The 20,928-nt window shown below is 44.7% G+C and overlaps 1 protein-coding gene and 1 pseudogene across 20 annotated transcripts in view; both read left to right on the top strand.

Annotated features, from left to right (window-relative positions):
* The window catches only part of LOC105495000 (putative selection and upkeep of intraepithelial T-cells protein 1 homolog), a 222,588-nt gene that overhangs the window by 93,890 nt on the left and 107,770 nt on the right, over nt 1-20,928 (top strand). For 6 of the 20 annotated variants that reach the window (XM_071093436.1, XM_071093418.1, XM_071093419.1 and 3 more), the window contains 2 exons: nt 12,138-12,426; nt 19,116-19,159. The exons of 2 other annotated variants lie outside the window; for them this stretch is intronic. In XM_071093436.1, coding sequence (XP_070949537.1) covers nt 19,132-19,159 — 28 coding nt within the window. In that variant the 5' untranslated portion in view covers nt 12,138-12,426; nt 19,116-19,131. Of the gene's footprint in view, nt 1-5,500; nt 5,922-12,137; nt 12,427-19,115; nt 19,160-20,928 lie in introns of those variants that run through there. 12 more of the 20 variants (XM_011764105.3, XM_011764103.3, XM_024797058.2 and 9 more) reach the window with 6 other exon arrangements.
* Nucleotides 12,446-17,481, top strand: LOC139362389 (uncharacterized; annotated as a pseudogene).

Here is a 20,928-nt window from a genome sequence, read left to right as displayed (position 1 = left end):
AATGATTTTATTCTCTCCTTTCCAACCTGGATTCTTTCTATTCTTTTCTTTCTTGATTGCACGCATGGCTAAAACATCCGGAACAATGTTGAAAAAAGTGCTGAGAGTAGACATCTTTTTCTTATTCTTGATATTAGAAGGAAAACATTTAGTCTTTACCATTAAATAAAATGTTAGCTGTAGATATTTTTGTTGACTTTCCTTTTTAAATTGAGGAAGTTTTCTTCTATTCCTAGTTGATTGAGAGTTTTTATCCAGATTAGTTGGATTTTGTAAGGTTGTTGGATTTTGCTAAATGCTTTTTCTTGTCTCTGTTGATATAATCATGTGGGGTTTTTTTTCTTTTCAATGTGTTAAAATGGTGAATTACATGGCTTTTTCTTAAAAAATTTAATTATGATAAAAGCCTTGCATAACAAACATTTTCTATCTGAACCATTTTTAACTGTACAGTTTACTAAGTATGTTCACATTGTTGTGCAAAAGATCTCCAGAACTGGCAGTGATTTTTGTATGTTAAACTTACCCTGCATTCCTTGGAAAAACTTCACTTGGCCGTAACACATTATCCTTTTTATCTATTGGATTTAATTTGTTAAATTTTAATATGGATTTGATTTGCTAAAATTTTGTTTAGAACTTTGTATCTGTGTTTTTGAAAGATGTTGGCTTGTAGTTTTCTGGTAATGTCATTATCCAGGTTCAGTGTCAGGGTAATGCTGGCATCACATAATGAGTTGGCGGGCATTCCTTCTTCAGTTTTCTGGAAGAGTTTGGGTAGAATTAGTGTTATTTCTTCTTTTAATGTTTGGGAGAATTCATTAGTGAAGAAACTAGAGTGTTCTTCATTAGTGGGAAAGTTTTTTTGTCTGTAAGTTCTATTTTATTAGTAGAGACCCGCTGACTTTCAGCCCCGATCGGTTTGGCCCCGGAGCACCCAAGCCACGGTTCACCTACTTCCCCTTCCCGCTAGGCCACCGCTCCTGCATCGGGCAGCAGTTTGCTCAGATGGAGGTGAAGGTGATCATGGCAAAGCTGCTGCAGAGGCTGGAGCTCCGGCTGGTGCCTGGGCAGCACTTCGGGCTGCAGGAGCAGGCCACGCTCAAACCACTGGACCCAGGGCTGTGCACCCTGTGGCCCCGAGGCTGGCAGCCCACACCCCCGCCTCCCCGCTGCTGAGGAGGCCTCCAGGCAGGACAAGACTCCCCGGGCAAGGGCCGTGCCCGTCCACCTCTGCTGTCCACGGCCGCCCACCCTTCTCCCTTGCCCTATCCCCTGAGCCACCCTTCACACTGGCTTTCAGCGGGCCCTCTGCCGACCACCTGCTTCAAACCCCTCAGTGCTCCCTGTCGTCTGTGGACTCCACAGCCCTTCCTGGACTGGCCCTTGCTCAACTTCCAGCCACCACCATTGTCCCTACCACTGAGGCCTTGCACAGGCCACTTCCTCAGACGAGACATCCTAACTCTTGTTCACTCCCTAAAGCCCTCTTCAGGTGTCACCTCCTCTAGGAAGCCCTCCTTGCCACCCCCAGACAGGTCAGGGGCCCTTCCTCTGTGCTCCCTCGGTCACCTGTGCTACCTCTAACACCACACTGACCACACTGTACCGTGAGTGTCCATTGACGTGACCAATTGCCCTGCCAGGCTGTGAAGGCCTCAATGGTAGGGTCTGCGTGTGATTCCTCTCTGAGCCCCCTGTGCCCACCCAGGGCCCGGCACAGAGTTGATGCTCAATAAATGTGTGTTTACTGCAGAAACAAACAAACAAACAAAAAAAACAAGTATATACAGAGATGCTAAGGTTATTTCTTTTTGACTGTGCTTTCATAATTTGTGTTTTTTAGAGAATTGTTTTGTTGAGTTGTCAAATTTATAGGTATAAAGTTGCTCATAATATTCGCCTATTTTTTTCTGTAAGGGAATGTGTGGTGACGGCACCTGTCTCATTCCTAATTTTGCAATTTGTGTCTTTTTTCATATTTTCCCTGATCAACTTGGCTGGAGGTTCGTCAATTTCATTGATCTTAAAAAAAATCACCTCTTGGTTTCATTGACTTTTTTCCCTACTGTTGTACCATTTTCTATTCCATTGATTTCTGCACTGAATTTTATTTTTTTTCTTCTGATGTTTATTTTGCCATTATTTTTAATTGCTATGGCTTCGAGTTAGCCAATCTTTTCTTCTGCCATGTTTAATACATCCTGAATCCTACTAAGAGTATTTTTCATCTAAGACATTGTAGTTTTCATCTCTAGTTTCTATTTGAGTATTTTTGAAATCATCCATGTCTCTACTTAACTTTTGAACATATAGAGAACAATTAAAATAATTATTTTGACATCTTAGCCTGGCAATTTTAAATCTGTTTCAGTTCTTGGATGGTTTTGATTGATTGATTATTCTCTCTGTGTTTTCTTGCTTCTTTGTATGCTTGGTTATCTTTGATTAGATGCCAGAAATGGTGACTTTTACCTTATTGGGTGGGGGATCTTTTTGATTCTTATAAATCTTCTTGAGCTTTGTTCTGGGATGTGTTAAGTTACCTGGAAATTTTTTGATCTTCTTGAGCCTTACCTTTATGATTTATTTGGCATATCTGAGCAGTCTAGGGCTAATTATTCTCTACTACTAAGCAAGATTTTCTGGAATACTGTACCCAATGCTCATAAAGTATGATTTCTTTCAATTGTCAGGGGGAAATATGCAGTATTCCCAGTCCTGTGTGAGCATCAGACAATGTTCTTTAATCTTTTCAAATTATTTTTCCTCCATCCTCAAGTGTTACTTCACATACATGTGCTAATCAGGAGTCTGTTGAATATCAGATGGGGATGCTCTGCAGATCATCACGGCTCTTTCTTGGCACATCTCTTTCCTTTTATTACTTTGTCCATCCATGAACTCTATCCCACTTGGTTTCCCTAACTCGCAGCCTTATCACCTCTGTTCAAGGATCCTACTGGGCTCCACTCAGACTTTCTTCTTTGTCCCCGTAGCCTGGATATTCTCCGAAGGCAGCAAGCTGGGGCAGTCATAGGGCTTACCTAGTTTGTTTCTTGTCTTTTAGGGAGTAACTATCCTTTGTTGCCTTAGGTCTAGTGTCTTGAAAATGGCTGTTTCTGACATTTTATCTTTTTTATTTTGAAAGCAGGAGGGTAAATTCAATCCTGGTAACTTAATCATGGGCAAAAGTGCAAATCTCCTGGCATCCAATTCTTACCATAGATTTCTGACGTCTGGAAGCATGGTGGAGCAACACACTTCTGAAGGAAGAGCAGGTACTCTAGTGAAGTTTTCCACAAAAGAAGAAAATGCTGTGCTCTTTGTCCACCTCACCAACTTCCCTTCAGCCCTTGGGGAGTGTAGAAGACCTCCATGTTCATCAGTGCTCCATTTTAAGGAGAGAACAGAAGTTGGAGGATAAGGTGGAAGTTCTGATTGACGTGGACCACATAAGGTGACATCCGGCCAAAAAGGAAGCTGGGAGCCACAGACTGCTAATAAGATGAAGGGAGACACAGCTACCCCTCTGTGGGATCATCAGTGATGGAGGGGGCTGGCATAAAGATGAACATCTGCCTCCAAAACCATATAACTCCATACACCACATCATCTAATAGGAGACCAACATATTGTCAGAGGCCACCAGCAACAGAGGGAAGCAGGTAAAGTCAGTGTAAGATCAGGAGCCTTTCTCCACCAATGACAAACAGCCACTTATTTAGAGTGGCCTGTGTTATTCCTCTTATTTTTCCTTCTTCCCTCAACATGAAAGGCACTAGACCCAGAAAAGAAAGGAGGAGAAAATAGAAGACAAGACCACAACCCCTTACCACTCTTTGTTTGTTTGTTCTGAGACAGTCTCACTCTGTTGCCCAGGTGCTGGAGTGCAGTTGGATGATCTCGGCTAATTGCAAACTCCATCTCCCAGGTTCAAGTGATTCTTGTGCCTCAGTCTCCCGAGTAGCTGGGACTATAGGCATGCACCACGACGCCCGGCTAATTTTGTATTTTTTTTGTAGTGACGGGGTTTCTCCATATTCCCTTCCCACTCTCGTAACTTGAGGTACAAGTCTGGCAAACACTGAAGCGAGACGAGGAAAGGCTATTGAAACTGGATACGAGATGGGAGTTGTGAACTAGACCAGATGGGACTTTTGGTAACTGATATCGATGGGAAAGCAATGGGATCTACCTGAAGATATCATTAGAAAATGAGACTGGCAGATATTACATATCACATTTAACCGTTGTGCCTAGAGTAAATAAGCGGAACTGTTTATACCTATATCCCAATGGATTGAGGCTCCTCAATAAACTGGTTACATCACATCTGCTAACAACAGCTGCTAAACATTGAAAGGGATACTGTGCTGAGTGCTGTACACATGCTATGTCATTTGCTCTTCACAACCTATAGGATAGGCAATCGTTTTCCCCCCATTTTGCAGATGACAGAAACCGAGGCACAACCAATTTGTCTAAATATAGATTATAGAAATTTCACATATATCTCTCTAGTTCACACGAAGCATCATTCTCCTTAAGCACTTTGCTCATACCCTTGATGTTCTTCCAAACATTTTTGCTTACATTCAGTGTTTTCCATTTCTCTAAGCTGTGTTGTGTCAGTCCATCTCCTGATGAAGCAAGGGCAGTTTGAATGCTGGAATGGAGGTGAATGAGGAAGGGGAACACTATGGGAAAATATTTGTTTTACGCAGATAAAATGTTGGATTGGAACGCATGGAACTACATCCGGGTGAGAGGCATCGAATAAATCACTTAACCTCTTTGTACTTTAGTTTCCTTATATGATTTTATGGGCATCATGATAGTGCCTACTTCACTGGGCTGGCACTGGGAACGAAGTGTGAGTATAGATGAAGCCGTTAATCAGTGTCTGGCACACGGTCTGCTCTATCCGAGGATTAACCATGGTTATTATCTGTCCTTTATTACTAATTAAGTTCTTTTCACCACTGAAAGCAAAAGTCCAAATGAACCTAAATATATGCGTTTCTTTTCTCCTCCACATCTTCGCTGCACCTCCTTCGTTACTCTACCTCCATCACCACCCCAATAAATTAGATCTTTGCATAGCAGAAAACACTTTTCCCATTCATAAGAGAAAGAATGGGACTTTGTTGTTGTTGTTGTTGTTGTTGTTGTTGCTATTCCAAGACAGAACCCAAATTTGACACCCGGTTTTTCTAAGTACACCTCTGGTACATTGCTGGAGGTGTCAGTGTGAGGATTTAAGCTTAGGTGTATCTGACAGCTGGTTACCCAGATGAGAAACCCAGAGTCCTCTTCGGTCCTTTGCAGTGAGCTGCCTGGACCTGCAGCGTTCCTGGAGTACCTTCTATGTGCACCAGGTGGCAGGTGCTGCTTCGGAAATGCAGGTGCGGCAGCTGCACAACTGGTTCTACGCGTGGATCTGAGCACCGGGCTCACCTGGGAGATTTCTAATAACACAAATGCCCAGCCTCCGCCCCCGAGATTTTGACGCCGTGAGTTTGGTGTGGCGGCCTGGCATGTGTGTTTTTATAAAGCCCTACAGATAACTATGATTCAGCTTGGTGCAGGGCCTGCGTTTGGAAGCGTCTGCTTCAGAGTGTTCCAGAGAATGGCAGCCTCACACAAGCATGAAGCGTTTAACTGTGCAACACAAATCAATAACTTGGGCTCCTAGAATTCAGGGTGAGGTTTCACAGAGTGTCAGAGTTGAAAAGGATCTTGGAGCTCACTGATGAAGCATTAACGACGAGGAGCCTGAGGCCAGAGAGAATGTGCGAAGGACAGCCTGAGCTACAGTGCCGGTCTCCTCCCTCCTCCGCAGCCCTGCTGACCGCAGCTCTCCGTGGTTATAATACTGTCACTTCCCCGCTAGCCCAAGGATCTGAAAATACTTTTTGGTAAGCCACGGGAAGGACCCTCCTCCCTAAGTCAGTACCTTTAGCTGCTGTTGGAACAACTCCAAGCCTCAAATAATTCAAAACTGTGTGAAACGCGTTTTTGCCTGAATTAGGTGGGTGGCCTTTGTCCAGAGGCCATGTTTTAATGACTCTGCAGCGTGGCCCCCCTGCCATCCATGCCTGCGGGGATGCTCAACCCTGTCTCCCAGCCCTGGTGCATCCCCAGCCCCGTGCTCCAGTCTTCTCACGGTCCTTGGGCATATCAAAACCTCTCTGAGCCTCCGTTTCTTCTCTGTAAGACAAGGGTGAGGATCACATGAGAAAATGTTCAGCATTTCTGTGTGTAACTGTCGGAAAAAAAAAAAAAAACTAGAGCTTAGTTTTCCTCTGTACTCTATCTTTGAACACTTTTAAGTTGGATTCTAGCTTCGCAGAGGCAAAGGTCCTTAGAAAATCTGTAACTGAAACCGCTAACTTTATACTAGGGCAAACTGGGTCCAGAAAGCTGAATGATTTACACAGGGACTTGCTGTGAGAGGAGGATTGGCATGTAGGTGTCCCGATGTCCAGCCTTCTGTCCTTTCTTCGGTATCACAACCATGCAGCCCTGGGGCCTCTCGGGTGGAGCCTCTTACTATTATTATTCTGAATAGCTCTGATGCTAACTGGTGTCTTCCCCTTTCTCCTTTCCTTTCATCAACACTTAGTGAGCACCTGTTTTATCTTGTGCCCTATACTTGGTTTCTGTTAGAGAACCTTGCCTTGCCTACAATAAGTACTAAATAAATCTTTGACAGTGGTTTAATTATCCACATTTATTCATATATTTAGTGATAAGCACTTGCTTTGTGCTAAATCCTCTTTAGGGAGGCTGCGAGGAACCCAAGAGGGGCAGATAATGACATGGTCCACAATGCGCTTAAGGAGTTGGCAGAGTTTGGAATTAGGGGAGTCTGCGCGTGTGTGGATAATTAGCATTCAGGAGAAAGTAGAGTGCACGTAAGTACAGCTATGTGCACCGTAGTGGCAGGAGGTCACTTTGCTTTGGGGCTGGAAGTCTGGGAAGTCAGACCCTGTACTTTTTCAGCATAAACCCTTGATCCCCTTCTCCTTTAGCCTCTCTCGTGACTGCTTCTGCAGGCTTCTCTCCTAGACTTTCTCTTCTCACTCTATGTGGTCTTTCTGGAATATCATCCATCTTCCTGCCTCAATGATCATCTAATTCTTGATGACTTTTAAATCTATATCTCCAGAGGAAAGTGTTTCTCTGAGTCTCAGACCTTTACATCCTACTGTTTCCCAAATGTCACTGATTGCATAACTTGTCACTTGTACAGAACTGATCTCCTTTCCCCTCCAGTCTGCTTCTCCTCAGTGAGCTCAGAAACCTGGAAATGGTCCTTAACTCCCCACTCTTTTCTTTACTCTTCCACCACCCCAGTAATATCGAGGTTCCTTAAACCCCAGAATCCTGGAAATCTAAACAGCCCTGTCACAGTTTCCTTTCTCTCCAACCCACTTTTCCCTATCACAGATTTCTTTCTCTCCAACCCACCTTTTCTGCCACTGTCAATCTCTGGGTACAATCAAGATTCACCTGTTGGCCGGGCGCGGTGGCTCACGCCTGTAATCCCAGCACTTTGGGAGGCCGAGACGGGCGGATCACGAGGTCAGGAGATCGAGACCATCCTGGCTAACACGGTGAAACCCCGTCTCTACTAAAAAATGCAAAAAACTAGCCGGGCGAGGTGGCGGGTGCCTGTAGTCCCAGCTACTCGGGAGGCTGAGGCAGGAGAATGGCGTGAACCCGGGAGGCGGAGCTTGCAGTGAGCTGAGATCTGGCCACCGCACTCCAGCCTGGGTGACAGAGCGAGACTCCGTCTCAAAAAAAAAAAAAAAAAAAAAAAAAAAAGATTCACCTGCATTTTTGTGACAACTTTTTACCCAAATGGTCTTCCTATTTTGAGTCATGCTCACCTATCAGTCCTCCGAATTGGACCCAGAGAAGTCTTCTTATATAAAATAAAACAAACAAATGAAGTCCCTCCATCACTTACAGCTCTTAGAGTGTCTTCCCTCTGTTCCCAAACTTCATACTCTTGTAAGTGGCCTCTGCAACCTGTGCTATGGATTGAATTGTGTCCTCCAGAAGCATACGTTCAAGCCCTCACTCCTCGTACTCCCGAATGTGAGCTTAATTGGGAATGGAGTTGTTGACATGTAATTAGTAAGATGAAGTCATGCTGGAGTAGGGTGGGCTCTTAATCCTGTATGACTGGAATCTGTATAAGAAGAGGGAAATTTGGACACAGACATAGGCATAGAGGGAGGACAGCCATGGGAAGTGAAGGCAGAGATTGGAGTTATGCTGCCAAAGCCAAGGAACACCTGGCTGCTGCTTCCAGAATCTGGAAGAGGCAAGGAAAGGATTTCTCTTTCCAAAAAGGCTTTGGAGGGAGCATGGCCTTGCCAATACCTTGATTTTGGATCTCTAGCCTCCAGAACTGCGAGACAATACATTTCTGTTGTTTTAAGCCACCCAGTTTGTGGTAATTTGTTATGGCAGCCCTAGTAAATGAACATAAACTGTCAGGATCCAAATTCCAAGTATCTTTCCAGCCTCCTCTGCAGTCACGTGCCTCAATTCACCCTGTTATCTCAGGCACACTGGATTACATACAGCTCTTGAAACACACTGTGCACCTGCACACCTTTGCTCACACTGGTCTCTGGTGGAAGGCTCTTCCTCTTCTCTGCTTGCCTACCTTCTCCACAACTTCTTCCTTCTGTCCCTTCGGCACCAGACATGTGAACAACGATGACTTGTCCTGGCCCCCTTGAGAGCAGGGACTCTGCTTCCCTCGTCTCTATCTCTGGTGCTTTAGCACTGAGCTGGCCTAGCACAATGCTGAAAGAATTGATTTGAGCTGGGTCACATGTTGGCCCACAGTTTATGAGTTGGTGGGTGGTGGGATTCAAAACCCTCATTCCTCCCTCCTCACTGGATTTCCAAAGAGGGGTTCACCCTGATTTCATCACCCACTAAAAGCTAATTAACCACAGGGCATGGATTCTTCTTGGAAACCCCCAAACTGCCAACTTCTTCTCCCTCATGCTGTTGCCAAGGCTCTCGAGCGGGCTTGGAGGGAGGAAACGTGGACAAAAAGATTTTGTTCGTTTCTTTGAGGCCAACACCTAATCACTGTCCCTTTTCAAGTGAAAAACGGGGAAAATGCTAGCTAACTGTTGTTTAGTGACCCCAACCCCCATCCCTTTAAAATAAACACTCTTTTCAATTAGGAAGATTTGTCACTGGGGACAGTAATTCCGTGTCCTACCAAAACAAACACAGTTGTAATTAGTTTTATCCAGGAAGAAAATTAACTCTGTTTATCTTAGCATAATTAATCACTGACCTTTTTCCGTCCCGGCAGCTTGGGGGAGGGCATGGGAGTGGGGGGTTGTGATCTACAGCACAGGGGCGTTCCGGGCTCCATCTATCTCTCGTCTTGGTTACACAGCTGTCTGCGTGAGTTATTTGAATTAATATTCCTAGCCAAGAGTTGTGGAGCTGCCTCAGAGCTGGACTTGGAGAGACCACTAAATAAGGCTATGATTTTATGGCTTCAGTCTGTGGAGAATTCTAGATGAGTACGTATCAGATGGGCATGAAGGCACGTGGCTGACACTGAAGTTTGCTTGGCTCCTTTCATGCCCTTCACCTTGACCTCAACAAGTCTTGAGAAACGGGAAGGATCCTCAGGCAAAGGCGTTGGTCCTTGGTTGTGGAAGAGAGGCTGCTGCTGCAGTGAGGAGGGACAGGCTTTGGAGCTACGGTTTGGGTGTCAGTCTTGACTCTGATATCCTCTAGCTATATGACTTTGGGCAAAATACCTCATCTTTCTGAACCATAGTAACCTCCTAAGTGAAAAAACAATAACAACAACAAAAAAAAACAAAAACAAAACAGAAAAAAACCAGGACATGTGTGCATGTGTGTGGTGGGGACAGGGTTAGTAATATATATCCACAGGGATGAATAAGGATTAGAAGTGAGGTATGCTATGTCCCTAGCACAGGGTCTGGTACTAAATAGTAATTCAGTGAACTCAGGTAGGTTTTGTTATTTTTGTATGAACTAACTGAGATTCCAGGGGTGGAAGGACACAATGAATGTCCTCTCTCTTTATTTCAATAGACCCACAACTCATGGAGACCCTACTGTGTGCTGGGCTCTTCTGCATTAGGCCCTGGAAATAAAAAGAGGGTTTAGTCCTGGCTCCTGTCCTTGAGGAGCTCACAGCCTATTGCAGAGAGAGATATACCCAGATGTTCTCAATGTGTTGCAACAAATGCTAAGCTGGAGACATGGGCATGAGATCCCCTAGTAGAGAGGGAAGCAGAGACTGAAGGGAGTCTGATTTCACTTGTTCTGAGCTGTTTAGTCAATGTATAATTCCTCACTTAATCCTCATGATAACTCTAAAAATAGGCATGAGAGAGGGGTCCCAGGGAAAGGTAACTGAGGCTCACAGATGGGAAGTCATTAGACCCCAACTACACAGCTAGAAAATGGTGCAGCTGGGATGTGAATCAGATTTGTTTGACACGGGAGCCTGTGCTTTGTCAGTTTTCACCTTGGAGGTCCTGGCTGGGTTTTAATGACTGGTGTCCTTCCCCAGGACCTTTAGTCAGGAGCGTTAAAGCAGCAAGGCCCTGAAGGCTGGTGTCAGGAGACCCCAGGGTTAACAATGCAGCTTCTTGAGCCTCACCTCAGGCTCTTCCATGTTAAAATCTCTTGCAGGAGGATAATTTTAGCAACTATAATACCTAAGGTGATTCTTATGTTCTCACCATCTGTTATAGTTTTAAAAACCTACCTTTTGCTCATGATGTTCAGATGGCTACTCCCACATGTGTTTGCAGGTGGGTGGGGAGAGCGTGTCCTCTAGGTAACAGGAAAAGAGAACTATGAAATCAAGGAGGCCCACATTCTGAACTGAGAGGGATGAAGAGGGGAGGTGAGATGGGCCAGGACCTCTTGAGAGTGCCCTAAATAGCTCACACTGGGGTGAGCGTCTCTGGCTGCCAGAGGCAGAGTGGTGGACCGGGCATCTGCTGTGAGCACAGGCCACTCACTCCCTGTCCATAGGCTTGTAACAGTGGGTTCAGAAGCTGCATAGGTCCTTTCTTGAAGCAGGAGAGGCCTTCAGCCTGGGAGGCACATACTGCCCACTGCAGACAGGGAGCAAGGCAACCTTTATTGATGCACAGGTTGCTGGGAGGATGTGGGGCTTTTGTCCTCTCAGATCTAGAAGAGAACTGGAGGCAGGAAGAGTCAGTTTCTGATGCCACAAAGGACTCCAGGGAAGGAGCAACCACAGATACTGAGGGCACTGAGGCTGGTTTTGCCAGGCCATGGTGATTCCTGGCCCTGCAAGAGTGGTCACTCAGATGGCAGGGGACTCCACACATTCTGAGCTGGAGAGAGAAAGTGAGATGGGCTATCAGCAGAGGCTGAAGAATCAGGCAGAATTGTATTCTATGTCCCACCTCTGCCTCTGCCAGTGACAAGCTGTGCAAACTTGGAAACCTTTTTTTGTTTTTTGTTTTTTTTTGAGTCAGAGTCTTGCACTGTTGCCCAGGCTGGAGAGCAGTGGTGTGATCTTGGCTCACTGCAGTCTCAACCTCCCAGATTCAAGCGATTCTCCTGCCTCAGCCTCCCAAGTAGCTGGGATTATAGGTACCCGCCACTGTGCCTGACTAATTTTTGTAATTTTAGTAGAGATGGGATTTTTGTCATGTTGGTGAGGCCGGTCTCAAACTCTTGACCTCAACTGAACTGCCCCCCTCGGGCTTTCAAACTGTTGGGATTAGAGGTCCCAGCCACTGGGCCCGGGCAAATTTGGAAACCCTTTTTTCCCTCCTAGTGCCTCAGTTTTCTCAAATGTAAAATGGGAATAACAACATCTACCTTGTAAGACTTTTGTGAGGGTCTAATAACTATCTTATACACATTATTTCATTTAATCTTCACAACAACCTTTAAAATAGGGATATGATCATTCTCAAATTTACACTTGAGCAAGAGTAGGCAGTTCAGATGGCTTGGCCGAGGTTACCTGGCATTTGAGTGGCAGAGCCAAGAATAAAACCCAGCTCTGTCTGACGCTAGACCCTTTGCTTCAACCATATTCTGTAATGTCTCTTTTCTAGGAATGAATGAAGGAATGTTCTCGCATGTCATCATCCAGCCTCTGAGGTGCCTCTGACAACCATAATCGCCTCCTCATGAAACCGCGCCCAGTTCCTCCTGTGACTCTTCCTGCTGCAGCCATGGGCCTTGCTGTCCTGGCTGGGAACGCTGTTTTCATCTTATCTGGGGATTCTCATTGCTGACGGTGCTGGAGGCTGTGGGGCACAGTGGTTTCAAGCACAGGCTCTGGAGTCGGGCAAACCTGGGTTTCAGTATTGCTCAGGAAACTCTTGGGCAGGAGGACTGTTGGTGAGCAGGCACTGTCTGATAATGGGGTTTCCCAGGATCCCAGATTTCTTGGGGGCACACAAGTAGGCCAAAGATAATCTGGGAACCTCCCGGAGAAGAATTGCCTGAGACTGTACTCTCCCCAAGAGGCTGTAGCCAAGAGAATAGGGGCCACGTCACGGGGGCTCATGATGGAGTCTGGGCTTTGTGGGAAAGGAAGTGGGGAGGGTCTCAGAAATGTTTTTACAATACGAAATCTTCCAGTTAGAAATTTATATGCAGGATTTAATCACAAGGAAATTTGGACAGGACTCATTTTTCTCATTGCTGCTCTAAGCAGCTGCTCTAAGCAGCCTGGACTGTCTTCCCTGTGGCTTTGTTGAGTTCAGCAAACATTTATTGTGCACATACTGTGTGCAGGCACTTTGCTGGGGATACAGGGATGAAATGGGGACAGTGCCTATGCCTGAGGGCATTGCCCTGAAGCTGGATGCTAAGGCCATCTGTGTGTGTGTCTGTGTGTCTGCATGTATCTCTGTGTCTGTGTGTGTCTCTGTGTCTGTGCTTCTGTGTCTGTGTGATATCTGTGTGTCTCTCTTCGTGTGTTTGTGTATCTTTTTGTGTGTCTGTGTGTGTGTTCTCTGTGTGCCTGTATGTGTCTTTGTATGTGTGTTTCTCTATGTGTCTCTCTGTGTGTGTCTATATGTGTGTGTCTGTGTCTATTTTGTTTGTTTCTGGGTGTGTCTACTTCTGCGTGTCTCTGTATACCTGTATCTCTGTGTGTGTCTGTGTGTGTGTATTTGTGTGTCTCCGTATGTGTGTCCCTGGGTGTGTGTCTGTGTGTGTGTGTATTGAGAGGGAGGGAGAAATGAAGGGAGTGACAGTTGGTCAGCATGGAAGGTGTATCCTCATTCACAGCTCTGGGAGGAATCAGTCAATCCACCTACTGGTCAAGACCAACTCTGGTTGTACCCAGCTGACAGTAGGAACGTGACTTTTCATTTAAGAATGGGTTTGCATTTCCTAGGAAAAGAATCTAGGAGTTGGAGTCTCAAGTGTTTTTTTTTTTCTTTTCTTTCTTTTTTTTTTTTTTGTGATTGAGAGCTGAGCCTTGTGTGTGTTGGCTAATAGACAGATACCAATCTGCATGTTGGGACAGCCACAGAGAAGAGGGAGAGGGAACCACAGACAGTGAGCAGGGGGCTGGTGGAACCAGTCTGCCTTTGTGCCCAAACCCCCAACTATAAATACCTTATCTTGGGGAGCTCAGTCTTTGGTTTGTTCATAAAAAACCAATCTGGGAACTAGAGGTGGACAGGAAAGAGGAGGCTGACCTGCCGCTCCCAGGTTGATGTGATCTTGGCTGGTGTTGACAAGTGTATTATGGTTCATAGCATAGAACAAACCCTTAGAGACTCCCCTTGTCCTCACCGGGGCCACCACACCAAACCAGGTATCTTCAGGTGTGAGGACCACAAAAAATTGGAGATCTCGCCAGGGTGGGCAGGGATTTCTTGGTTAAAGTCTGAAGGAGAGAAGACTCAGGGGCATCTTTCTGGCTCCAAATCTCTGAAGGGCCAAAGGCAGAAGTGCTGGGGGAGAGTCAAGTTTTCATTTAGAACAGGGACAGCCTGACAGTGGCTGCCTTATGTGGCAGTGAGTTTCAGTCACCAGTCAACAGAGGCCCAAGGACTACTCACCAATGGGGCCAGGAGGCCAAGGAGGGCTGGGGAGGGCAGAGCAAGGACCCTGCAGGTCACCACAGGCTCCTGCCTCAGATCCTCTGACTGAGGGATGATCTGATGAAGGATTGGTGACAGACAAGGCCATTTGAGGCAGTGTTCATCATATCCTTGGAACATGTAAAGGCTACAACTTAACATTTATAGGATGGTCTCCGCAGGACAGGCTCCATCATGAATTGCTACCCAGAGGGCTGAATGCTCTGCAGCTCAGGCCTTCCCTGTGCTATGTGGCTTCTCAGGAAAAGGAAAGAGAATAGGACGAGGATGAAAGAAAACAGGGAGAAAAGGAAGGGGAGGGGCTCTCAGAAGATGGAAGTCTCTGTTGATTGGGCACTTGCTCTGTTCCAGCAGTTATATACTTGGCCACACTGGATCTTTGTACAGCTTTCTCTGGTTGTTTTACAAGTGATGGTCCAGGCGAGCTCTCAGCCAGTGAAGTTCTAGGTGTGCCTGCCTGTGAAGACTGTTGTATTTGGGGTACCCCATGGCCTTCTTCAGGTGGGCAGCACGGTGGCTCAAGCCTGAAAGGTCACTCGGAGGTCATTTCTTACAGCCCTTACCCACTCCCTGCAGGCCCTGCCTCCTGTGATCCACTTGCCCTCTGCTTGATTTTTCAGATCTGTGGATTTATAGAAAAAAGAGTGGAGCGCTTGGCTCCCTCCTGTGGTTAGAGCAGTCAGAAACTGTTGCTTGAAGGAGGCCTTGCCTTTTAGGAGTGCTAAGAAGATCACCACAATGGAAAAGATTTGGCAGAGCTAAGACATAGGGGAATATTCCAGGAATGGTGTTATCTGGCACATAGTAGGTGCTCCACACAAGTCTAATGAATTAGTGAATGAGGTAGAAACCTGGGCCATTGAAGGAAAAAGGAACGAAAGCAAAGAGATGCGAAGGCACAGTATCCAATCAGGAAGGGGATCAGCTGGGGCCACAGGCTCTGGACCCGACTTTCCAGCCATCCCTGGGAATCCTGCACCAGCGATCTCCCCTGTGGGGCTAAAGCCCCCTTGTGCAATCATGGGGTTGATGTATATGGGTGGTGCTCATTCTAGGCTGCAATTATTAATCACCTGGGAGGTTTTTAAAAATGATTACTGGGCCCTATCATTACCTATTTTGACTTAATAGGTCTGAGGTGGGGCCTGTGCAATGCATTTTTTGAAAGCTCCCCAGGTGATTCTGGGGTCCCTCTGAGGCTAAGAGCCAGGCGTGGGTTATTTTTCTGAATGCTTCTAGCTCATATGGCTTGTGATTCAGAGCTTTTTTTTTTTTTTAAGATATTTCACTAAATTAAATTCGTATCCTGTGCTAGTAGATGATGTTATTTCACCATTAAGACAATGGGCTGATATTTGTCACTAATAAATCTAAAGATAGATCTTGATATTTGCATCCATAAGGTGATCCCCACCACAGGCAAGGGGAATATGATTTATTCCCCATGCCTCTAATGTAATTAAGCATGCATTTTAAAGAAAGATGCACTATTGAGATACAAACTAGTAATGGCAGTTTAACCTTCAAATTGCTGTTTTGTTAAGGTTACCATTGTATTGCTTCAGTGCTTAACAGTGCATTATTAGTGTAGCAAACATGGAAAATCCATTGGGAGAGAAAGTGTAACATACTCAAGAGATGATTTGAGGCCTCTGGACTTTGTCACATCCCTAAGAACTATTACTTCATTCCCTTCTCTGTTCTCCTCTATTCTGTGCAAGAAGGTTAACACTGATGGGGGAACAGAAAAAGGAAAAATAATCTACAGCATGGGTAGCTACACTTTAGATACATCACTTAGAGCAAGTTGCTCCTATTAGACAAGTCCAAAGGGCAGGCATTACATTGAGGCATTTCTCAGATCTCTCCTTGCTGGGGAATATCCTTTAGAATTCTGAATTGTGTCTGTGCTGGCAGCCTTGGCTGGCCACGCTTTCCTGCCATCTCTCCCTCCATCCTAACAGGCTCTGGCCTACCACTGTGTGAGCTAGAAAGGTTGTTAACAGGGATAGCTCATAGAGAAGTTGCCAACTGGGCCCAGATGAGACTATTGCCAGATGACACGAGCTCTGGGTTGGATTAGCAAGAAACCACTTGGAACAATATCAGTAATAAGAACCACCATTGATTGAGTGCTACCGCATACCAGATGTGATGCTGCACATGAATAGTTGGACTGATTTTCTTTATCAGCCCAAGGCATAAAAATAGGTTATATCACTTTTGCTTTTCATTTAATTGCTTAAGGCCTATCTGCCAATCATGTCCATCTTCCTTGACTTTTTCAAGAACATTGTGTAGTGTAAAGCATATGGTGATGTTTCCAAATGTACTCAATCTATCAGAGAGAATCTAACTTCGATTGTTAGGGAGAAGATATTGGCTTGACTCTGTGGAAATTTATTTATTTATTTTTGAGAGAGGGTCTTGCTCTGTTGCCCAGGCTGGAATGCAGTGGTGTAACCTTGGCTCACTGCAACCTCTGCCTCCCAGGTTCAAGCGATTCTCCTGTCTCAGCCTCCTGAGTAGCTGGGATTACCAGTGTACACCACCACACTGGGCTAATTTTTGTATTTTTGGTAGAGACAGGGTTCCACCATGTTGGCCAGGCTGGTCTTGAACTCCTGACCTAGGTGATCTGCCCGCCTTGACCTTCCAAAGTGCTGGGATTATAGGCATGAGCCACTGTGCCTTGCCACGCTGTGCAAATTTAGCTCCCTCTCCCAAGTAGCCAAATCTTGGGACATTTTGCAAAGGATAATCTTTGTGAGCCTTAAATAATCCTGTTACAGCTGTTCCACATCTGTATTAGTCTGTTTTCACACTGCTATGAAGATACTACCTGAGACTGGGTAATTCATAAACAAAAGAGGTTTAGTTGACTCACAGTTCCACATGGTTGGGGAAGCCTCAGGAAACTTAGAATCATGACAGAAGGCAAAGAGGAAGCAAGGACCTTCTTCACAAGGTGGCAGGAGAGAGAGAGAGAGAGCGAGAGAGCCAGGAAGTGCCACACTTTAAAACCATCAGTTCTTGTGAGAACTGACTCACTTATCAAGAGAACAGCATGGGTGAAATTGCCTTCACAATCCAGTCACCTCCCACCAGGTCCTTCCCCTAACACATGGGGATTACAATTTGAGATGAGATCTGGGTGGGGACACAGAGCCAAACCATATTAATATCTTAGTGTGTACCTTGTGGTCTTCTGTTTGCAGTATCTCAGAGATGCAACTGAAGTATTCAGAGAAAAATAAAACATCTATTTCATTGTGATAAAACTTATAGTGTTGTCAGATAGAAGCCACTGGTGGGTTCTCTCTCTTTTTTTTTTTTTTTTGAGACAGAGTCTCACTCTGTTGTCCACTCTGGAGTGTAGTGGTGCAATCTTGGCTCACTGCAACCTCTGTCTTCTGGGTTCAAGTGATCCTCCTGCCTCAGCCTCCCAAGTAGCTGATGCTACAGGCATGCGCCACTACACCTGGCTAATTCTTGTATTTTTAGAGGAGATGGGATTTTGCCATGTTGGCCAGGCTGGTCTCAAACTCCTGACCTTAGGTGATCTGCCTGCCTTAGCCTCCCAAAGTGTTGGGATAGTCATGAGCCATCACATCCAGCCAAACCTACTGGCAGGTTCTCTTGACGAAACAATTCTAAGTTCTGTTTTGCCTGGCAGTCTATCATACCTGTGTACATAATTTAATCTTCACAACAACTTTGCAAAGTAGGTGACTTAATCTCATAGAATTTTTCTTATCATAATGATAGTGAAAGTTTATATTTTCTTACCACTTTTTCTTTGTTCCAGGTTGTGCCAGGTTGTATATAAATAATAAATAATGAGCTGGGTGCAGTGACTCACACCTGTAATCCCAGCACTTTGGGAGGCCAAGGTGGGTGGATCACTTGAGGTCAGGAGTTCAAGAGCAGTCTGACCAACATGGTGAAACCCCATCTCTACTAAAAATACAAAATTAGCTGGGCGTGGTGGCGCATGCTTGTAATCCCAGTTACTTGGGACGCTGAGGCAGGTGAATCGCTTGAACCTGGGAGGCGGAGGTTGCAGTGAGCCAAGATCGTGCCATTGCACTCCAGCCTGGACAACAAGAGCAAAACTGTCTCAAATAAATAAATAAATAAATGGACTATTGCTAACCCTTACCATAAGACCATAGGTAGGTATTGTCATTCAATTTAACAACTAGGAAAGCAAGTCTCAGAGACGTTAAGTCCTTTGCCCAAGTTTTGGTAGTTCACAGATTTCACAAATCACAGAGGTAGGATTCAATACTACATGTCCCCAACTTCCAAACCCATGATGTTCACTGCGGGAAGTTATATGCCTACAAATTTTTACCTGTCCTAGAGCAGGTGGGATGTGCTTTCCTGAAGGATCCAGTTCTAAAAAGGTTAGGAAGTGCCTTTCAGAGATGTTATGCAGGGTATTCCTGTCACAGGAAGGGAGGGGATGGACAATGTCCCTCCAGCTCAGGAAGAGACTTGTAAACCAGCAGACAGTCCCATTGCTGAGCTCTGAGTCTGGTTCAAAGAATACATGAAGAAAGATATTTGTTGAAGAGAGAATGTGTTCTGACTTGGGACTGATTAAACGTTAAAGAAAATATACTAGGATCTGTCAGAGGAGGTGAAGTTACTGTGGTCTGCAGCGGTCAGGAAAGGTGGAGGCAAATTTTGACTCAGGATATGAAAAACTTGCTTACTACCAGTCATAGATGATAGGGCAGGATCCATCAGGTTGTTTTGACAAGTTTTCACTTCACTTAGGGGTTTCCAGGAGCAAATTTCTCTTTCCTCCTTAGTAAACAGCCTTTAACAACCCTGCAGTACTAGTTTTGCCTTTAGATGGCACTCATGTACTTTTACAGCTTTTACTGCTTAGCTTCCAAAGGAACACAGCACTGGTTCTCTCCAACGTTTTCCTAATCTCTTTTTGTTGTATTTCTCTAGGTCATGGTGTCCACTTATGGTGAATGAGATGCCAGAGGACAGACGTATGTTTATTTTATTGATTATTAATTCATGCATGTGTACCTTCTCTGAAGATAAAAAGAACTTGAGGCTGAAAGACCAGTCTAGCATCCTGTATTATACATATTGGAGGCAGACAGCACAGGTGCCCTTGAGACAGTCCTTCTGATGCAAGAGCAACTTTCATTCTCTTTGCACCCTTGCACAGAGAGTCAAGCAACTATGAGCTGGACTATGAGTCTATGAAGGGACAAGATCCTGAAACAGCACCGCCCTGGGGGAAAGAACCAGTTTTGTCTCAAGTGACAGAGAGGTGGAGGAAATTTGTTTTCTTCAATTCCATATTTATTACTTTTTGTTTGCTCTTAACTATTCTATTATTCTGAGACACATCTAGGTAGACAGGATGGAGGTAAGGCACAGTCAAAAGCATTGTATTTAGGGAGGTAATGAGAAACTGTGAATTTGAAATTACCAGACAGATGTAACAATCAATAAACTAGGAACATAGGAATTGGAGGCGAGGCAAGGATGGGTAAAAGATAAATGATATCATCCCAGGTTTTCTAAGCTTGGATAGGGGAGAATGAATTTGAGTTTGGAATGAGAATTTCTGAGAATGGGGCTGAGCCTGGGCTAGTTGAATTTTGAGATGGAGCAGAAGCATCTCTCCTTCTTCTGACCTTGCCCTGTATCTTATGACTATGTCTTTATTTAATAAATATCTGAGCACCACTCATGTTACAGGTATTGGTAAAGCCACTGAGGAAGTAGCTATGGATAAGGCAAACAAAACTTCTTCCCATGAGCTTACATGTTAGTAGGGGAAGTAAAAACCAATAACAAAATCATTTCAGATGATGATGGATGCTATGAGGATGACAAGATAGAAAACCGTAATAGAGAGTGATTGAGATAAGGTTTATTTAGATAGAGAAGTCACGGTAGACTTTTCTGGGGTGATGTTGGAGCTGAAACCTGAACAAAGAGAAAGAACCAGCTCTCTATTGATATTTGTGATTCCAAGGAAACTACAGCTAAAGACAGTCAACTCCCCTGGTAATATCCTAGAAAGGCTTGAGACTGTATGCATAACAAAGAATGAGAATTAAAAGGGGGGACCCAGACAGGAGGACACGTTGGAGCTTCGTACACGCAAGTTGACTTGCACCCTATCCCCGTGTACAGAATGACCTTTAGGCAGTATTTACACCCTGGCGAAAGCAAACCAAACAGGCCATAACTTTGATTACATCAGACAAACAAAATAAAATAGAAGTTCCTTTTAAGAAATATTAAAGAAGCCATCTAGGAGAGCGGGTGTAGCTACTGCCTACCTATGTAAAGTTTTCCGTAATCTGGCACTGTTTTGAGGAAGAGGTGTGCTAGAAAAATGACTGGTTTCCTGGTAGCTGATAAAGTTTGATTATCTGTAAGTCTCACTCTGACTTCCTCTTTCTTTTTCTTCAGTTTTAAATATATATTGGTAAAAATGATTCAAGATACTCCAGAAAAGTGTGCAATGTTCAGCAAAGAAATTTAAGTTAAAAAAAATGGAAAAAAATAAAGATACATGTAGAGAATAGGAGTCCAAGCAGAAGCAAACCCCAAATACCCACCTTCTCTGCCAATCACATAAAAAAGGCAACACAGTAATAAAGATTAAGGAATTACAACAAATTACCGGAAATTAAAATTTGGATTATAAAAAATTTAATAGGAAATTGAGAAGATAAAATAAAGTCTCCTTCACACAGTGAACAGGTAGCCATCTGCAAGCACGAAGGGAGTC

This window comes from Macaca nemestrina, chromosome 1, assembly GCF_043159975.1.
Source record: "Macaca nemestrina isolate mMacNem1 chromosome 1, mMacNem.hap1, whole genome shotgun sequence".
Classification (NCBI taxonomy): Eukaryota; Metazoa; Chordata; class Mammalia; order Primates; family Cercopithecidae; genus Macaca; species Macaca nemestrina.
The sequence above is the reverse complement of the archived record's forward strand: the minus strand, read 5'-3'. Positions and strand labels throughout refer to the sequence as shown.